The sequence below is a fragment of the Haliaeetus leucocephalus genome, unplaced genomic scaffold (assembly GCF_000737465.1).
Source record: "Haliaeetus leucocephalus isolate CR32 unplaced genomic scaffold, Haliaeetus_leucocephalus-4.0 Scaffold173, whole genome shotgun sequence".
Classification (NCBI taxonomy): Eukaryota; Metazoa; Chordata; class Aves; order Accipitriformes; family Accipitridae; genus Haliaeetus; species Haliaeetus leucocephalus.
In genome coordinates this window covers 7,874,882-7,895,573 of record NW_010972609.1, presented here as the reverse complement: position 1 = coordinate 7,895,573, position 20,692 = coordinate 7,874,882, and the positions used below count along the sequence as shown (strand labels likewise).

Here is a 20,692-nt window from a genome sequence, read left to right as displayed (position 1 = left end):
GATTTGTCACCTGTATAAACAATAACACTGATGCCCTGCAAGACTCAAATGCACCATCCGCAGAAAGTATCAATATAAGAGAGAGGGTGAAAAGGGATCATTATGGCTTAAAAACATGTCTGAGAGCATTCCATGTAACCTTCCATTAGACTGAAAGCACAACTAAATTTCACAACAGGCATTTTACTAGTAACACTTCTTTATAAAATTACCCACTTTTAACAATAGAAAAGCAATTTCCGTAGAAGTTTCATTTACTTCTTAGTAATTTATTTAAATGGGTCATATAGAAAAGAAAATCACTGCAAATTTCAAAGCGAAGCAGCCAGGATAAAGAGACTACTTCACTGCTACCCATATTCTGTTAATGGATTGGATGAAAAGGTATGCAGTTGTACTGCTCTGATTGTCCTTGCACAGCAATTCCATTTTAATTGCAAGTTAAATGGAAGAATATAATCATGGATGCTAAGGTTAATCCTACAAAACACATGTATTAAATATGTCAAAACAGACAAAACCGCTAAATCTTCAAAATTGTCTCATTTTACACCTTAGAATCTCTCTGGTTTTCAAATACAAAAGGAATTAAAATAATAGAGGGAGGAAGGAAGAATGAGAATGACAATAAAATTAATGATAACAAGACAGTGTCATTCCAGAAGTGTGAAAAAGAGGACTGCTTTCATCCTTTATTTCTTAAACCATGCTACAAAGAAAACTTCACATTGGAATCAGGAGAGAAGTTGGGATTTTGGTTGGGTTTTTTTAAGGTTGGGGGGAAAACATGGGAGAGAAGGTTCTGTATCCCCCCAGAGATGCTACTGACAATTTCGTAACAGACTGCTATGTAAAATTTGCTGACTGCATAACATGCCAGTATGCTGTTGGTATATAACCCTCTAAGGGCAAACTTCCCTCCTGCATCTCCTGAATCAATGCTGTGGAAAATCTGTGGTGATCTAGCAACAAGGGGTTACCTTCCCCACTTCTCTTAGGCAATGCAGGAACATTTCAGTGTTTCTCAGTATCTTAATTGCTGATGCTGCCCCAAAGCTCATGCAAATCCAGCTACCCTCCTTTCTTCAGACACAGTCCTGGACTATTGCCATTAGGACACTTACGCTATGTGGATGTGGTGAAGGAGAATTTATGCTGTTGCCATGTATCATTCACCTATCTTGCAAATAAATAGAATATTTTAATCCTGAAGCTGCTAGGCAGTTTACCAATCCAGTACTACATCTACTTAGGAGCTGTACAGAAAAAACAGCTTCAAAATAAAACTAAAGACTGGGAAGAAGCTGAAGGAAGGGGAAGGAAGAAGACAGAAATCCATTTTAGAAAACGCAGACTCTGAAATAAAGTGTATCATCCAGGTGTCTACAGTGTGAGCAGGGGAAGATGTGATTGTGTAGAGTGTGATAACAGTTCTTTTTCTGTAATACTTGTTCTCTATCAGATATGCTTCTGCCTCCCTATTATATTTAGATGTGTACTGTAGGCAATTTTAGGACCACTTTAGTGAGCATGTTTTCTCTTTTAAAGAATGCACAGAGGGTACTGTAAGATGTGAGATAAAGAGAGCACTAAATATAGAAGTGCTCTAGTGCTTTAAGTCCATAAAAGTGAGTCAAAAGAACTTCCTCCTCTTAGAAGACTTTTCTTCTAACTTGTTTTACTTTACACGTGCTACATGTGAAATGTACCTAGAGAGGAAAATTATTTTTTTCTGTGGCTTTGCTTTACTCTCTTCCTCATGGCATGATATGCATTTGTGTGAGGTGACTCTGGTGAGCTGCCCAGACTTTTACCTGGTTATGTTTATATTCAGAATAACTAGTGTTATTAAGTACATACCAGCCTATGGGTAGGAAAAAAAGTAGCAAAGTCTGTGAGTGACTTAGTGAACAGTATCTCGCAGTCACTTAGAGGCCTTCTCAGATTTTTGGTTTAGTTTCTTACAATTTAAATAATTCGATAGTTTTGAAATGAAATCAAAGTTGTGAGTTGACTTGTCCTAAGTGGCGAGTTCACTTTAGAACTCTTTGTTGCTTTGAGAATGATCAGTGATTCTGGGTACTCAGTTTGACACCTTAAAAGGGTCTAACTTCAATTTTTTGGAAGGAAGTATGATTCTGAAAGAATTTAGTGTAGTTATCTCTGACCATCCTGACTCCTAATTTTGGAACAAGACTGTCTGAAAAGGATAGTATCCTTTTTTGTGTGTGCTGCTTTAGCACTGAAAGATTTCCTAAAATAAATGATTTTTGAGACGGACAAGAGAGTAGCTGGATGGGCGTGAGGAGAGTGAGCATCTACTGCTATATCTACTGGTTTGTTTTTAAAAAATATATATATTTTGATGAAAAAATTATTACAGTTATAGATAGGAGGAAAAGCTTTTTATATGTTGTTTTACCATAAAAGCTTTGTGTTGAATGAAGTGTTTCTTGCTGCTTTCCCAAGAATGCTGGCACACTATACACTGATTAAAGTGAAGAATTTGGAAGAGGAGCTGGCAAATGAGAAACGCTGCTGAGCTACTGAAAAGAATGGGTCAGGGGTGCTCACTGCAGAAATTTTGAGAGAAAATAATCTATTCTGTTTTCATTCTATTAGGACTGCTGCAGCCACTCAAAAGTTGAAGATGTGGATGTAGAACTCAGGTCATTCCTGATGGAGAGATTTCTATCGGCTCTCTTCAGGACCAAATTTTATAGCTCACTCATATTTTAGCCATCAAATGTTGGGGGGGGGGGGGGAGGAGGAGAAGATTCAAATCTTTGTTGAGCAGGTCATTGTCACATATTTATTTTGCAGAGAGGAATAAAAGGATGGTAATTTGTTTGTTCTGCTGTTCTAGTGAATTTTCTGATGTACATCTCAAGTCGTTTAGATTCTTTCTTGTGGCTTTTTGTACTGTTTACAAGATACTATTCCCAAACTATAGCAAGAGGATATGCATGAAATCTGAGCTTCAGTGGGAATTCTTTCCCTGACTTTACAGTAGAGTCAAGATCTCATCCTGAGTACTACTCATTTCTACTTGCATAAAATGTTGCGGTCCCAACAGAGTGAAGTTTTTTGTTAGATTAGCATTTACTGTAAGATTCTGTGCTCAGTGGAGTACAGACACTGAAAGGTTTTCATTATTTTAAAGTGATTCTTTTCTTCCTGATGATCACAAATAACTCTCTAGGGGGCTTGAAACCAAAGTCTGCTGTTTTCTTTCTATCTTTTTTGTACACACTTTTGTTTCCCTTTACTGCATACATATTTATTTTATTGTTTGGGTTGTTTAGAAGAGTTATCGTAATGTAGATCAGATGGTTGATTAAACCACAGCTGGCTTTTAAAAATAATTATAAAACCCCAGCATGCTTTTAAAAAGAAAACACGTAAAGGGTTCTATGAATTCTGAAAACAAATATACAAAATAGAGTATGGGGAATTGTTCTTTTCCTCTTCTGTTTTAACTTTTATAGTGTTTGAGTAGCAGTTTCTATATGAATAGAAAATATTAGATATTGTGTGATATTGCTAATGTCCTATTCACTACTCCTTTTAAAATAATTTTACTGCAGGAAACGGAAGAGGGAATGCTAGGTAGGAGGAGCAGTGGATTTCAATGACTCGTACTGTGGCTGTTAGTAATTGGTTGCCTGGCAAACAAGGTTATGCTTTCTGATGTTGTGACAAACTGCTATTTTTAAGATGCCAGTTTTGGCCCAAGAATCTGTGTGGGGAATTTTATCCTAATAGTTCGTATAATTGGCTGTGAAAACCTCTATCAGTTGTTTCCTATTCCCTGCCTATCACAAGCAAGATGCCAAAACTAGTTGGAAATCTTCTTCCAGACATTGTATGTAGCTTTAATGTCGAGTTTGTCTCATGAAAGGAGTAGTGAATGATTAAGCACTCACGAAGGTAAGCTGTAGCTTCTGACTACTGGTTTCTTGAGTAAATAGAGCAAGGTGTTTAATCAAGCAATGAAGTGCCAGAAATGTAGCTATACAAATCTCAAATGTCATGATACCACAGATGTTGCTAATGCAGCCTTGTCATTTGAGCCTGTCACTTCACCAAAGTACATGGTGTGAAATACTCATTCTAATTCTCTGTTAGGGAGCCATGGGAAGGCTCAGACACTGCAAAAGACTATATGCTTAATTTACCCACGTGAATACTTCCAGTGGCTTCAGTTGGACTAACTACAGAAGTTATTATATCTTTAATTCTACAATTTGAGTGTGCATTGCAAATTGCCTTTCAGTGTTTGTGAGGACGAGTGCAGAATTCAGAGGTTTGCATGTGTTTGTCATTTAATCCTACCCAGGCAAGCACAAAGTGATGTTGCAGTGGCCTGTCGTATTTTTTCAGGAAACACTATACGTTGTTCCTCATACATGTATATCTTTCTGAATGTTTAGAGAAATGTATATGCATGAGGAGAATAAAATAGTGAGTTAAAATGAAGATCTCTGCTATAAAAAGATGTCTGCTTGAGACTAATAAATCTTGATATAAAGCTTTTAGTCAGATTATAAGTCCCCCAGTTTTGCCATTGTTTCTTTAGCCCTGCTCTCAGAAAAATAGCTCAATTGCCATGAAAGAATGACGTCTTTCTGTCCCTCTTCCCTTGGATAGTTTGGCTGCCAAGTAATCTATTTTTTACAAACTGAAATAGCGGAAGAGCATAGCTATGTATCTTTCTTCAATAATCTGGGCAAGGTTCTCTACAGAGCCTCAGAAGTGGCCCTCATGCTCTAAAGGGCTGGGGACTGAAGAGAGAAAAGCTGTCATGTACATCTCTGAGCCCTCCCACGGACAATTAGGGCCCGCATAATATCTGGTATTGTACTTGTTGACCATATAACCAAATCTTAGCAAAATGTAGTGTGTGTGTATTTGTCTTTTAAAGTTTCTACTCTGATTTATGTCAGTTCAGTAGTTTGATCCTTTATTTCTTTCAAACTACATTATCAGCTGCTAAAAGTCTCTTAGACTTTTAGGAGAAAAGCTAGAAGAGCTATAGAGAGAGATATATATATGATATATTATTCCCACAATATGTCCTTCTCCACCAGTCAGCTCAAACCTCAGCTGCAACTCCTAATGCTTTCCCCCCCACAAAGACAGTGGGGAGGTCTGAAGAAAGCCCTTGTGTGATTATTTAGCAAATGGTATCATCTCTTCTTAATTTCAGCAAGCTCTATAATTTAGCCTATAAGCATAAAAAACATGCCTCTGAAGCACTACAGTTATGGTCCAGTAATTCCTTCCTTCTGTACAGATGATGTTTTGTCCTCCGTAACAGGACTCTGGAAAGACCCTGGAATCCTGAATGGTTGAAGTGTGAGACAGGTTACACATCCTCTACAGTGAGTTTGAAAGGGGACAGACAAATCTTTTGGTGAGAAGAGCCTGTGTGTAGTGGCACTTTATTTTTCTACCTATTTACCTGGGACACAGGTGTCCTAAAAAAGATGAAGTCAAGACTGTACCCCAGACTGTTACGCCCACATTTTAGGTAACGTTAGGATGGCAGCCTGTCAGTTATGGTGTGCAGGAGGTGCTTCCCAGGTATCTAGGCTATCCCCTGCACAAATATCCAGTATGTCTTGGTGAGAGTTCAGAGCACTGTTACAGTTAATCCCTAAGTAAATAATACACAACAACAAAATAGTCCACTTACTGCTTAAATATAAGACCATGGGAAAATAACATGAGAACTGGATAAACAGACTATACACAGAGGAAAACTGCAAAACTCTGAAATACCCTGTTTGGTGGAGAAAGATGCCTGATGGCTCTGGGATCTTGTGGGGATTAAAGACTAAAAATGGCTTGAGGCTTTTCACATAAGTACAGTATGTTCAGAGGGAAGAATACTTTCAAGTTTGGCTCTGAATATTGAAACTAAATTTAAAGAGTAGGACTTTTCAGAAATTTTGACGAGTCCACAAGCTATTGAAACGCTTTCTGTGACCTCTAGTAGAAAAAAAGACAAAGTAAGCACTCCCAAAACTGTTCAATAATTAAATGCATGTTTGAAGTTATTTTTTTCCCTGCCTGGCTAAACACATGTTTAAATTGAAAGTTATACCATCCTGTAGAAAAAAGGCTATGGCACAGTCTAATCTTGAATTACGTGCAGAATGGTTACAGCCAAGATCACCTTAATACAGCTATTTTAGCCTTAACGCTGTGCAGGTGCTCTTTGCTCATCTTGAAGAATTGCTGCCTATGAATTGTAAAATAGTAGAGCAATTTTTCCTGTGTTTGCAGCTCCCACGAACAATTTTGGATAGTATAATTGAAGGACAGGCTTGGCTGACCGGGATCACATTTTTGCTTTATGTGCAGTGTGTATGTTACTGTGAGCTGTTTCACTGAAGGCTATCTCTGAGAGCCTTGTTTAGAGAGAGATTTCTGGAAAAAAAACGAATTGGCAGAGGATTGTGAGAAGAAAGGAGAAGGGGGATGTGTAGAACAGGGATAGCTACAGACTCTTCCACTAATCTAGAAAAACAGGAATTTAGGATTGGGTCTAACCTTTCTTAGCATGCAGCTAGTGTGTGGAGGAAAATGTTCTTCATACACTGTTGCTGTTCTGGGGCTGTTGCACCAGGGAGACATGTATGATATAAAGACAAAAGAGAGAACTCAAGAATATGCAGCATTGATGGTCAGGGTAAGAACCACTGTGGAAACCAGAGTTTTAATTTCATAAGGACTTTTGAGTTATTTCAGTTTTGAAGCAGAATATCCCTCGCTTGAATTGAAACATTTTGCTTTGATAAAAAACAGGATTTTTTGTTCCTATTTCAACTTTCAAAATATTTGAAAATATTGCAGTAGAAGGGCATTCCAAATGAGAAATCAAAACATCTTATTCTGAAATGTCAGTCTTCTCAAAATATTGAATTTAATATTTTTTTTCTTATAAATTCTTTAACTGAAATGGTCCCATTTCTGCTACATGGTTGTTTTGTTTTGTTTTGGGGTTTTTTTTTGGTCTGCTTTAGTTTTGACATTGTTTCTTTTGTTGGTGTGTTTGTTTGTATGTATGATTTTTGTGGAGAAGTATCCAGACTGAAAAAGCTCACTTGAAAACTCTGATGGCCATACTCCCGGGTTCTGTAAACTTCAAGTGGTATATACATATATGCACAATTCTCTGAACTATCATTTTCTTAAACTAGTCCCAAAACCCTAATAAATGTTAGCCTAGGCTTCAGTGATATTACAAGATTCATCCTGTTTCTGACCATGCCTGTGGAGCTACAAGGCTGTTAGATAACCATTTGCACTGAATAGTCACCATTATTTTTAGAGCCAAGCTTGGAGTGCTTGTACCACTGACTCGGGACCAGCCTAGCTACATCTCAAACCATTGCTCTTCGAGGCATTTGACTTTTTTTTACTTCCAACCCTTCCAAAGCTTTATTGAATATTATTCTTACAGTTACCCAGTTGCTCCAAACAGAATTAGGCATCTGCTGTCTTTAAGTTTTCTGACAATACATGTCACTATTCTATCTCTACCCCATACAGTTGTATAAAAGTGTATCTGTCCTTTGTTTAGCCATGTTGAGTGCTGCCTCCTCATCATTTAAACGTATGTAATTTCTGACAAATCTTCTCCTACCAAGTAATTAGCAAAATCATTAGATTAAAAAAGAAACACAAAAAGACAAAAGGAAAAGCTCAGTTTTTAAAATGAACACATTTAAATATATGGTTATTAAAAAATGTAAAAACCATAGGAAAAACACTGGCTGCAGCCGTTCGCCACTATACAGTGACTACTATACCTGCTGTGCTGATGCTGAAGGCTAATTAATTTCTTTTTCATCCTTACTATGGGGATCCTTAGAAATCTGAAAGATTAAAGATCTATGACTTTTCAGCATTTTTTCGCTATGAAATGATTCATTACACATGGACTTTTATTTTTTTCTGTTCATTTGATTACATAAGAATAGTCAGAAAAAATCATGAAACAAAGAGTGACCTTTGTGACTTAGGAGAAGACGAACAACCACTGATCTGCCTCTTGAAGGTAATTATGCTTCCTGTATTCTTTTGAGTAACTCCGGGTTTGGATGTTTTTTGGGTTTTTTTAATAAATCTAAAATTTAAGTGAGGTGAATCTTACCTCTTGTGTTTACTGCCTTAATTTGTCTAGCCATTAAATATTGTTGCTCCTTAAGCTTTTGGCATGCTTGAACATGGGCAAGATATATGGGTATGTAAATCTCTCTTCTAGAGAAACTTGCATTTGCAATTCAGTTAAATGGGTACGTGTCCACATCAACAACTGATTGCCTCCTGATGCCAAAGCCTATGCATTTTAAAGAAATGGAACATAGAGTTAATACCAGATATGTCTTCTGTATTACAAAAGAAATCAACATTTACTGCTACTGTCCTAAAAAATAGGCATGGCACTTAACACTGATGGTTTGAATTTTAATTCATATGTAGAGCCAGAGATTTTATTTGTTTCTGTTCCTTCTCAAACTGTTGAGTCCAAAAATTTTGTTAACCATTGTAAACATTTTAAATGTTTTTCTGAGATCTTGCTCAATGCCATTGCTTTTCTAAACCCAGCAACTTGCCAAAACAGGAATTTTATATACTGGCTAAAACATCTTGACAAGCTAAACATTTTTTAAAAGCAGAGTAGGTGGACTTAGTTGACTTACTGCCAGCTGCAGTATCTCTACACTGCCGAAGAAGATAAGCAGTGCTACATAGAATGAATTAAGGCTGGTGCCAGGAATCTGCAGATTCTGGACCTGGTCTCATTTTGGCTATTAAGTAGTGTCGTGTTTTGAGCAAGTCATATCCTTTTTGTCTGTCTCTGTTCCCCTGTCCATGAATTAGGGACAGTATTTACCTACTTCTTTCAATGAAGGAAGTTTATTTTCCTCCAGTTTTGAGGGTGTAAGCCCTAAGGTTTATGACCTGCACCTATGGATGTGCATTTGGCATGCATTAAATTGCTCACAGCTTCTTAGCAGGAGTGGTCCAGAGCAATGCAGCCTTTGGGGAAGTTTTTTTCAGTTTGAGGACAGAATAGAGCTTTGAACTGCAGAAGATCTGGTAGGTTTGGTCAGGTTTCAAAGTTTTAGACTTTTATTATGCTTTCTATAAGGAACTGACTGAAGTACTTTAGTCTCTTTTTGTCTCTCTTCCACACATGCTGTGGTTGGCATTAACATCTCTGAAACAGGGAACTTGAAACTTCCTTCTGGTGATGTTGTGGTTCTAGTAGCACCTCAGTTATACAATATAAATGCCTAAAAATACAAATTCTCAAATCTTTCTTTCTTGGTCAAACTTGAGAACAGCAGCAGTGAACAATTAGCATTTCTAGAATACACAATTTCAAATACTGATAACCATCCTACTTTTTAACTCTCTCTTTGTCAAACCACTAGCATGTATAACTACATGCAACTTAAATTCATTAATTTTTTAAAATATGGTTTTGTTTACTGCTTCTGTGCAAAAGGAATTCAGCATTCTCTGACACACTGTTTTATTCTTGACCACTACATATAACCTAAAAGAGCTTGATGATTCTTAAAAGCTGATGCAACCCTTTTCTTGGCTTTGCAACTTCTAGCATATGCTGGCTCTTTCTGGATGTCGAACAACTTGATATATAGCTCATGTTTCTTTACAGCTTTGAGCTCTCCATGATTATCTTTTGGATTCTCAGCAAACCATCCACATTCTCTAAAGTCTGTGACACGTTACTTCTCAAATTCTGTATGTATTACCCAGGGTGTTCTTTCTGTAATTTCTTCTCTCCTCTCTTTCTTTTGGAAATATTTTTCTTCTATATTTTCACTCTCCTTTTGTACCCTGATATATGTTTTTTTAAGTTTGGGGGCTGGATGCTACATTCATCAAGGCATAGCTAGAAACAAAAGCAGAAGTACTTCAAAATAGCTATATTCAGAACAGAGTAACCTTTTGAATCCTTTCTAGTACTCTGATTGTTTGCAGATAGAGAATAAGCCATGGTTTGAATCTGACCAACTGCTTTCACCTTTACCAGAGTTTCAATTTACTTCACACCTTCACAGGAGGTGGATACAGCAAAGAGCCTCAAAGGAACCACAAGATAAGGACAAATGGTAGCAGTCAATATGGCAGCTACGATTTATAGAATATTAGGTGCATAATCACTGCAAATCTTGTAAATATCCTTTGAGAATATAATGTTATAGAAAGATTCATGAAAACAGGTTAGTCTGGGATGTTCAACCTCAGGGTGAGATGAGAGAAAGTTGCCAATGGGGTGTTGTGAATAAGATTTTTTTTTTAAAGTGTATGTATATAAGCTTAGACATTCAGAAAAATAACAGTTTTCATTGTACCATGCCTAGATCTCAAGTATAACTATATATGACAAGAGAAAAGATAGCATCAATGTCAAAAGCTACATATACTATAAGACCAAAGTCACAAATTTGCCTCCTGGTAGTCATTTTGGAAACTGCTGGCCCAGGTAAGAATGGAAACTTACATTGTTCTTTCTTACTCTGATTATCCCCCTGCTTTAAGTGGAGGCCACTTTTAAATACTCCTCTCGTCTAGAAAGATCACCTGCTTAGCAAGTGACAAAGGCCAAGCATTTTGAGAATGCAAACAGCCAGTATGAACCAGAGCGAGGTTTACAGTTCCCAGAAATCCTTCTCTGTGCCCTATAGCTGCCTGGTGATGTTTAACAAGCAATTCTTGAGAAAAGATTTTGCTTTCTGGGTGCAAGTTATGCAAGTGGTTACATAGCATCTTCTGAAAGAGAAGGTTCTCCTTTATCTGAAATGCACTGACAGCTTCCTGTCCTTCATAGTTGTTTATTTTATTTTGTGACAAAGCCATGTATTTTTGCCTGATCACATTTGAGTTTGAAGATGGCAACCAAGGAAATATTAGCAACTCTTTTCTCTTGAAAACATGTCACCAGTCTATGAACATTACAAAAACCAAACAAAAAAACCCACGCCAAACCCTGAATATGTTTGAGAGGCTACTAAACAAAACATACCAACTACTGAAACCCAGCCTAAAAATAAAGAGTATCATTTTTCTTGATGGGCCAGAAACCAGTGTAAACTGTCCGGTAGATATACAAACAGCTTATCTAGTTAATTTCATGTTCATCTAAAGTTGATCCACTTAATTATTTCTTACATTAAACAGCCCACTGCTGCTGTTTTCTGGTTAGAAAAAGTGTCAGTGTTACAGGAGAGGGATTTTATGCTCAGAGGACCTGGGATTAGAAGAACAATCATTTTGATATTGGAGATTTGTGTTTGGAGGCAGATTGCTTTTGAGCGTGTAGAAAATTTTTATGCTGACATGCATCTGTGTTATGAAAATTTCAAACTCTGAGATGGTAGCAGATGTTATAGTCCAAAGAACCCAAACTGTTGGTTTTAGATAAAACTTCCAGTCTTGTTAGAAAACAGAAGAAAGCACATGGCATAATAGGTCAATTTAATGGCATTGTTTGCAGTAAAGCTGACATTTCAGGCATAATCTGCAGTGCTCACTTGAAGTAGGCCATTTTGCTGGGCAGAGAAGGACTTGATACATTCTTTCATATTACTGTGTCAAATTGGATTAGAACATAATAAAATGGAGAATGTAAAATAAAGGCCTTTGGGATCGCTGGTTATGCAGTGTAATAAGATGCACAAGGAATTAAAATTAATGAACTGTTCAGAAGTATGACAAACTTGTCATGTAGTTGTGCGGACCTTCCCTTTTTCTAGTACGTTTGCTTGGCTTATCCCTCCTGAGTTGCACTCTTTGTTGATCTACATCGAGTGAATTTCCTTCAGTAAGCTTGCCTAGCATTTGTCTGTTTTGTAATTATTATTATTTGAAACGATAAGATAAAATGATTGAAAACCTGCTGCAGTTGATAGTTTCTGTTTGTAACCATAAACTGCCCAACAGTGCTCAAAACTTTGCTAAAATTTATTTCAGAGATTCACTAATACTGCCTGCTGGTCTGGTTTGGAGTGCAGCCACAGGAGCATTCACTTCAGCAGCTTCACTGAGCAGCCTGTAGGATTCAGCTTCTGCTGTCAGTCTGGGAGATATCTAAGCTCCACAGGCAAGAAAATGTGCTGAAACTTGGTTTCTTAAATGATGCTTGGAGGGTTTCTCATAACTTTATGGAGGAAGTTCTAACCTTTGAAATTTTGGAAATGTTAATTAGTAAGCTGAGTACTCCACACTTTCATTTATCTGATACTCTTATCTCAGAACTCACATTAGCCAAAATTGGATTGTGTCTCCTATGTACCATGAGTCATTTGCTTTGAAAAGGTCTCTGTTAGCTGAAAACCCAATGACAAGTCTAGATGGCAGGTCATGTGTTCTGTTTGGATAAACAGGGTTACACTTCACACAGGAATGAATCTTAGTAGGAATTAATAAATGACTCATGTTTCGGTCCTGAATTTAATTTCAGAGATCACAGAAAATCTGAATACAAACTATATGCTGCATCGCTTTTGAAATTTGGAAGGGGAAGTGATTAAAAAGAAAATACCAGAGCCAATCTTTTGCCTAAGTTAAAGCATGGAAGAAGGACTAGTACATATCAAAGTAACTCCAGTGTTCACATGCAGTCAACTTTCAGTTAATTGTAAAACTGAAAAGTTGAGCTTGGGACACTTAATGCTGTACAAAGGCAGGCTTTCACTTGGAATGACTGTCATCTGCTCTGTCTTTCCCTTGTGGTTGAAGAGCAGTAACTTCTCATAGAAAAGCCAGGTTCATCCTTCTCTGACACTGAGCATCCATGCCCCGCCTGTACCTTGAGTGAGGGAACTGCTAGTGCTGCTGCCGCAGTTCCATTCTAGTGTGGAAGAGGATTGCTGCAGTGGGTGCACAGCATGTTCCACACACAAATATGGAACACTGACTAAGAACACTGAGAAATCACCTTAGAACAAGAACAACATCAATTTTCAAAAAGAAATTCCCCCCCCAAGGATTTAATCAATTTGGGCTGTAATATGGGCATGCTACCAGATCACAGCGGTATAAGGTGCGGGTCTGAATTCACAGAAGTATTTGTCTCAGAACATCCTTTGCTTTTCAATGGCTTCTTACACTGAGCTAAACATATGTTTAAATGCTTTCCTGAACTGAGGTCTCACAAACTTACACTTTGATCTTACTGTTAAAGATGTTTGGTTTATTTGGCTCTAATATGTGCACTCTGAGTACGGTTTGACACAGCAAATGAAATAGTTACTGGCTCTTGGCACTAGTACCTTCACCTTTGTGGATTTCTGTAATGTATCATTCTCACTGAAAGTCTGTTCTCCATAGGATGCACGTGATTGATTTCTAATAGTATTACAAGGAGGTTGGCTCATGTTTTGAGAAGAAAGTTCTTTCTTTTCCAAAAGTATTTTTTGTGATTTTGTACCTAATCACTAATTGGATTCCTCCACAGAATTTGATACCAGAGACTTTGGGATAACAGAAATATAGACTTGCTTTATAAGTTTCCCATTTCGCTATGTACCAAAGTGATGCCAAACAAAGAGTTAAACCAATTCAGTGTGTTTCATTGCTTTCATGGAACAGCATTGTCTGAACTCCATTTGCCTGCATTATAGATGTGGTGTTATCTCACTTTATGAGAATATAGTCTTTTGAAGGACTGAAGATCACTAGGTAAGAAATCTTGAATCTGCAGTTCTGGCTGATTAGTATGCTATAATTTATGTGGCAAATTATACAATACACAGAAAGACAGGCAAAATAAGAAAAGTAGTATTTCCTTATGTAAATTTTAGATTAAGTAAGATTAAGAGAAAAACATTGTCTAGCTTTTCTAACCTATCAGTAGGGCAATGATTAAACCCACTATCTCCTGCATAAGACATTCTTTAATATATCCAAAGAATAAGAAATGAGGACTGAAAACGTACTGTCAATTTCCTTGGATTAAGGTCAAAACTTTGGAGAGAATAGAGTATTTCCCTTCATAAATTTATCAGACAATTTCAGTTACAATCAGATTAAGGAAATAAAATCAGAAACAAAAAAATTTCAAAAAGAAAAATTATAATACTTACATTGGTGACATATTCAATATCCTTCCAAATATTACATTCCCTGGGAAAATCTGCCAAATCTAAAAAATTATCCACTATCACTTGGCCAATCAAGTCATGCCTGGAGAATCTGTCAAAGTCATACACAGAGAAATGGAGTTTTCTTGCGTTCAGATCATTGTATGGGACAGTAAATAAAAAAACTTCATCAAATACTGGATTTAGGGTCTTTCTGTGCACTTTAGTCTGGTGTTTTGTTTTCCTGTCAGGAAGCAGATATATCTTCACATATGGGTCTGAAGTTCCAGAGAAGTCCTTTGCTGGCAGGTTGATGGCCTTGTGTATCTTCACTATCAGCTGCTCTAAATCACAATCATATTTCAGAATAAAGTTCAGTTTTCCACATGCCTTGCTATTACTCCTCCGGCTATCGTCTGTGTCCACTGATCTCTGTTTATATAGCTCTGGCTTAATGCGGCCAATCCCCGTCAGTTGCTCCTGTTTCTGAACCTGCTGGATGTTGAAGTCGGGGTTGGAGAGGTTGAGCTGTCTTCGGATTGAATTATGCCTTAAGTGAAAATGAAAGAATTGAAACAGATTGTGTTGAAGATGATAAGAATCTGTGCACACACACTAAAGATCGTGTTCTCATTTGATGTATTTTTGTAATGTATGGTGGGGTCAGATTTTTAGTCACATAAAGTGATAAAGGATGATACCCAACAGCTGTGAGAGCTCACCTTCAGCATTAGACTGCTAATATCACGTAATTTTCTGTTGCTATGTCTCAAGCTAGTGGTATGCACTTTCCAAACCTGGCTGAAGAAAGTGACAAATGCAAATCCATGGCCAACGCAAATCCAAAGGATCTGCCTTATTGGCAAGGATAATGCAATATGGTAAGAACTGTCGCTGTTCTTATCAGTTACCATTTTCAACTGAATCCTTTGGATTAATGCCTATGAAATGAGTAACATTATGTAAGTGGCAGCAGGGCCTGGCCTATTATGCCAGCTGAGCTTGCTGATTTTTGGTTCTAAAGTAAAGCTGGACAAAGGAGGATAATTCCTGACATCTCTGCATTTTAATTACTTGTTGATCTCTACAACTACTTCACTTACAAGTGAGCTGTTCTGGTCTGAAATGGTTTGTTGAGCACCCCAACAATTGGTTTGTTTTTTCTCTCATACCTGGTGTAATAAGCTCTGTGGTACTTTGGCTGAAAAGCTCCTTTAGTTTCATTACTCTGAGGAGAGAAAGTTGCTTTTAGCTTCGGTCCAGTGAAATTTATTACCTGGAGTCACTCAGGTATTGTGATTGAAATTTCCACTTCATGAGATGGTAACAGAAATCAAATTTGCAAACCCTGTCAGGGTAGTGGGATGTGAAAGCTGGATTAGGTAAAATCCTAATCTTATATGAGTTGAATTCCACTTTGTTGTCCTATTCATATGCAGCAATCATTCAGTGTATTGGAGTACCACGAGTTGTGGTTGAACATAGAAAGAGCACGTGGAAAATGCTAGCACAGGATTAGTCCAAAGCTATTTATGTTGAATGTAATCAGCAATAACTCCTCTGCTATCATTGTTCATTCACTCCTTGTAAATATGAGTTTATGCATGCTTGAAACGGGAACAGCCTCTTAAATACTACCCTAATTTTTTTCTCTTGTTGCATAATAAATACATTTTATAGCTATACATTAGTCATTTCCACAATAAAATATTATCAGGTCACAAAAAAAGATTTTTATTGTTCAACTCTTAAGCTCCTCATCGCAGTGGGAGGTGCAGAGTACCCTGGGGAGGAATAAAAAGGAGAGGACTGGAGGGATGGCTCAGCGAGGATTGTAGCAGGGGCAGGTGCCTGGTCTCCGTGGCCACACAGCAAAGCCCCAGCTGGCTTCCCAGTTATACCAGAAAGCAGCAGAGACAAAGGTAAACAAACAAAGGATGCCGTACAAGGAAGATGGGCCCCTCCTGTGCAGTGAAAGAGTCTTTTGGAGAAGACATGGGCAAAAGTAAGGGGCAATGAAAGAGGAGTAAAGAGCAAAGCCAGTATCAGCAAATGGTATAGGGTAGGGGTGGGACCTGGACAAGTCATGCCCTTGTGGACAGAGGGCCAGGCTGGGAACAGCTGCCAGAAGAAAGACCTGCAGAGATTCACAGGAGTGAAGATGTTGTCCATGCACTCAGGGTGCTGAGGCAAGTTCTTTTACAGATTGGGATTGCTGCTGCTTCTTGTGAGATGACTACGCTGTGGTGATACTGTGCATTTGCCATTTGATTAAGTATCAGAATTGCTGCCCTGTTGTAGCAGAGAAAGCCTGTATCTGACTCAATACCGAAGCCACACGAGAGCTCTTGCTGTTAGATGTTGGATATGAAATCTTTTGTTGTTGATGAATGTCATGACATGCTTATTTCCCAGCAGTTTGAAAACACAGAAGCATCAGCCCTGTACTGTACTTCTGCGCTATTAGCCCTTAGTTGGAATTCAACCTTGCGTGTGGTAGGGCTCAAGCTTCAGTATCCATAATAATCGCTTTGACTTCCCCAGAGATTCCTACAACAGTATAAGCCCAAGCCATTCTTATGCTAATCCAAGGGGGAAGGGCACCTGGAGCTTTTGCTGCATAGCATTAATAATATTCTGGGGACTTCTCAAATTCTTTCTGAGACACATTTTGGACAACTGGCAATTACTGAACTGGCTGCTAGCTGCTGTCATCTTACCCATGTTCAGGTGTGCCTGCAGGCAAACCTTGGCTAAACTTGCTCTCCCAGGTGGTCAGAAAGGAGCCTAGCAAAAGCAATTGGGCTAGTGCTGTACCTTCTGTAGCTGAAGTGCATCTGCTTTGACTCAGAAATTTACTGTCTCTTCACATGCTGATCCTTCTTCTTACTGTGTGAAATATAATCCTTTTATCACCTGCCCCTGCACACACTCCCACCCTCCCTCTTTCCTCTTCCCTCCTGTACTGGTTCTCCAGTTCCCCGGAGACATCACTGATTCTTGTTCAGTCACTTTTCCCCCCATGGTTGTAATTGTGGCTAAAATCTATGATTTTTAATCCTATTTCTAACTCTTGCAAGTGCTTCATTAGCTTGCCCTACTTTTCTTCTTTGGCCATTTTAAAAATCTTTGAGGAGATATTACCGAGTGTTCAGCATCAGCGCTAAGTGCAAATGAATATGCCTCACAAGCTAAATCTAGGCTGTTCTGGTGCTTTAAGGGACACACAGTGCTCTGTCTTGTCTAGCTTCTGGGGGAGAAGCACAAATGAGACAGTATTTGATAGACGAGTGCAATAGCATTGTGATCCTGTCCTTTTAACCTAAGAGGTTTGTGCACCTCGAAGAATAACTTTTGTGCATTTTTTTTTTTAAAAGAATGTGGCAAGTAAATTATGCATTTTTAATGGATTACTGTACTGGATAATCAAGCTGTGCTCTTTTGACTGTATCTGTATTCATTAATGTCAGAGAGAAATTGGAGTTACTGACCGAGCAGAAGAGGTTGGTTCAGTGATCTGACGATGCATTCGCACATTGTGTACGCAGTTCTCCTTCGTTCCCACCTGAGCATCTAATGGAATATCAGGGGAGGTGTGGCTGATCTTCATGGAGGACTCCGGATAGGCTGTAGGCTGACCCAGATAATCCTCGCTGTAGTCATGGTCATTGGTCTCTGTATCTGTGTAGTTCAGTGATTCTTGTTTGTTGTCTTTGTTCCCAAATGGCAGACCACGCTCTCGCCAAGGGATCCAACAAAGCTTCCAGGATACGAACAGAGAGACACCAAACAGAGCAAGACCACAGGCTGTGACAACTAAGGAGAGCAAGCTTATTGAGATATCTGCAAACAAGAAAAACACAGGCATGTCACATCTTTGTGCTCTCTGGAGCTCTGCATCTCCAAGGCATACAATATGTGAAGTAATCATCTCTGGATTGCAGATCTACAAAAATTAAATTCTGGTCCCTGCAACAGACATGTAATAGAAACACATTAAATATTGTCTTCTCCTCCCCCCTCCCCCCCAAGAAAAAAATTAACCTTGTTTGGAATTCATTATAAGGCTTATCGTGGCAGAACTTAGTTTCTATTTTCCCTCCAAAAGCTGGGTGGGATGAAGGGTCATTCTAAGTAAGAAAAGGGCTGTTTATTTGTTCACCCAGCTTTCTACCCATGCAAGAGCAGTGCCTGCAGTACATTTTGTCTTTTATTTTCCTTTTATGTAGTGCACTTTCCTCCACCTCCTTTGCCAGCTCTTACTATCTTCTCTTCCAGAGGCTGTATTATACTTAAACACCATGAAAATATGCACACATGCATGTACACAACATGGATTTTTTTTAGTTATTCAAATGAAGTATCTTGTTTCATTATTTTAATTCCCTTCTAATCTTAGACTCATTCTTATGTTTGCAAATTATTTTGGACTATCAATACATGGCTTGCTATTCATAATTTAGTTTAGGTACCAATATCTCTTTGAAGCTGAGATTTTTCTGGTTTTTAACTCCGAAGGCTTTTTTTTTTCTGTTTCCAAACTTCTGATATAAAAAAGAATGTGGAGATGAGTTTTCTGTTGTTTTTCCCCACATTCCTAGCATTATCCTACTCCATAAGCATATCAGCACAAATAAGTTACAACTGGGAGAGGCTTTTTCTCTGTTTTGCTTTGGTTTAAGTTGCACGTTGGGAAAATGACTCAGTGGAACAGCTGTTTTTATGGTTACAGTGTTTTTGAAATGAGTTTCTCTGTGGATTACATAACACATCATGCCCTAAACACAATTAGTAAGAATTCTATTTTACTGCCTCAAATTATAAACACAACCTGATCAAAGCAATTTTTCACACTATGTGTAGGTTCAGAATGTCAGGCTGCATCTCTCTAGCTAACAGCTAGCCTGAATTTTCAAAGGATGGCATGAGGTTGAAATGTACTGCTCCTACTAGGACAATTATTTAAGAAGGACAATTCAGATGAAACAGCCTCAGCCAATTTGAAAAAAAAAAAAAAAAAAAGAATATTTTTCAAAAAAGTGGAAAAGTCAATACCTTCTGCCCCTGCTGTGAGTCTCATTCTCACTAGCCAGACAGATTAAATTTCTGCAGAGGGGTGAGTGACACTACCATCAGTTTCACACAGGAGCTGTTCAGTTTGTTTTGCATGCTGAAAACCAATTTTTAACAATTTTAGCCAGCGTGGCCCTTTCTGTCCTTCTTCCAGTCATATGAAGACAAAGCTCATTAACAGTGGGGACAGCACAGCAGCTGTTTGGAACTATAGCAAAGAGTTTCAGAACGGAAATTAATTAAAGAAATTCCTCCCGTGCATAAAAGGCAATTTGGGAGAAAGCAGAATGGTGGTTCTTGATATTTTTGAAATATTTACTGGTAAACAAGCCTGGCAGTGGAGGCAGAGCACAACCTCTCCATTTGATTAAAAAGCAGAGGAACTGGGATGCAGTAGTGAAAGAAGACCTTCAGAATAAAGCAATTTGTCTTGGATTCCCTGAAGGAGAAGGAAGATATACATCAGAGGTCTGCAAAAATGTCACTTTTTCAAAGAACCAAATCAAGTAAATGGTCCAGCATTGAAAGAAATGAGAAATTGGGAGTTGTCAGAACAAGCCAGAAGATTACAAGGTGAGAGAACTGGAGACTGCCCAATGCCAAGGATGTGTGAAGGTGAGGAACAATTGGAAAGGCAGACCAACATTCCCCTACCTTGAGGATGGCTTCAGTAGAGGACAGAGTCATCTAGAGAACTGACATCGTACGAAAAAATACGAGTGCAATACAAACTACTTTTCACTTGGAGAGTTTGAAGGGCTTTAATAATGTACCTCTGTATTTAACAGCATAACATTGAGAACCCTTAACTCACAGCTTACTTTCAGAGAAGCTGGGTAATAAACAGTTTAGGTAAGTTGCCAAGTTGCAGAAGAAGAAGGGATTATTTTTCATTATCCTGGTTTTACTTCTTTCTCACTCCTTAGGAACCATTTTTGTGTGGAATTTTTGTTTCTGTGGGTGGAAAAGGGACAATCATGTATCTGTCTTACTTCTATGAAAGACAGTGGGGCTAAAGGGCAGTGCTCTAAACTGTTACCTTTTATTGGACAGTAATTTTCATATACTGCACACCTGGCTGGCAATTTTCAGCAGCTGGGCAGGGCCAGTGTGAACAGCTGGGTTGAGTGCAGTCCCAAGTGAAGAGATTTTTGGCTGCATCCTGGAGCTGCTTTTATGTTAGCCATTTGCACCGTTACATACTGTATTTTCTGTACAGTTTTTACTCCCTCTTTCCAGATGTCTCAGTTTTTCTAAGCCTATTTGTCTGTATTCCCATGTGGTAGCAGTACACATCTGATGCCAGTGATGTTCTGTGCTTTGTAATGAGAGCAGGGTCAGTCTTTACCTGTTTCCCCTTACAAAAATCAGAGATCTGCAGCACAGAAAGTGTTCCTCAAAAATCCAGCTGCTTCTCAATTCACTCTGCTTTCACAAGAATTAGAGCAATGTGTTTTCCAGAGCAGTATCTGATCTAAGCCTATACTGCA

General features: G+C 38.3%; 1 protein-coding gene across 1 annotated transcript in view; it reads right to left on the bottom strand.

Annotated features, from left to right (window-relative positions):
• SYT9 (synaptotagmin IX) overlaps nucleotides 1-20,692 on the bottom strand; it is a 65,364-nt gene that overhangs the window by 14,542 nt on the left and 30,130 nt on the right. The window contains exons 2-3 of the mRNA XM_010563910.1: nucleotides 17,621-17,972; nucleotides 14,133-14,679 (exon numbers count right to left, since the gene is read on the bottom strand). Coding sequence (XP_010562212.1) covers nucleotides 14,133-14,679; nucleotides 17,621-17,972 — 899 coding nt within the window. The remainder of the gene's footprint in view (nucleotides 1-14,132; nucleotides 14,680-17,620; nucleotides 17,973-20,692) is intronic.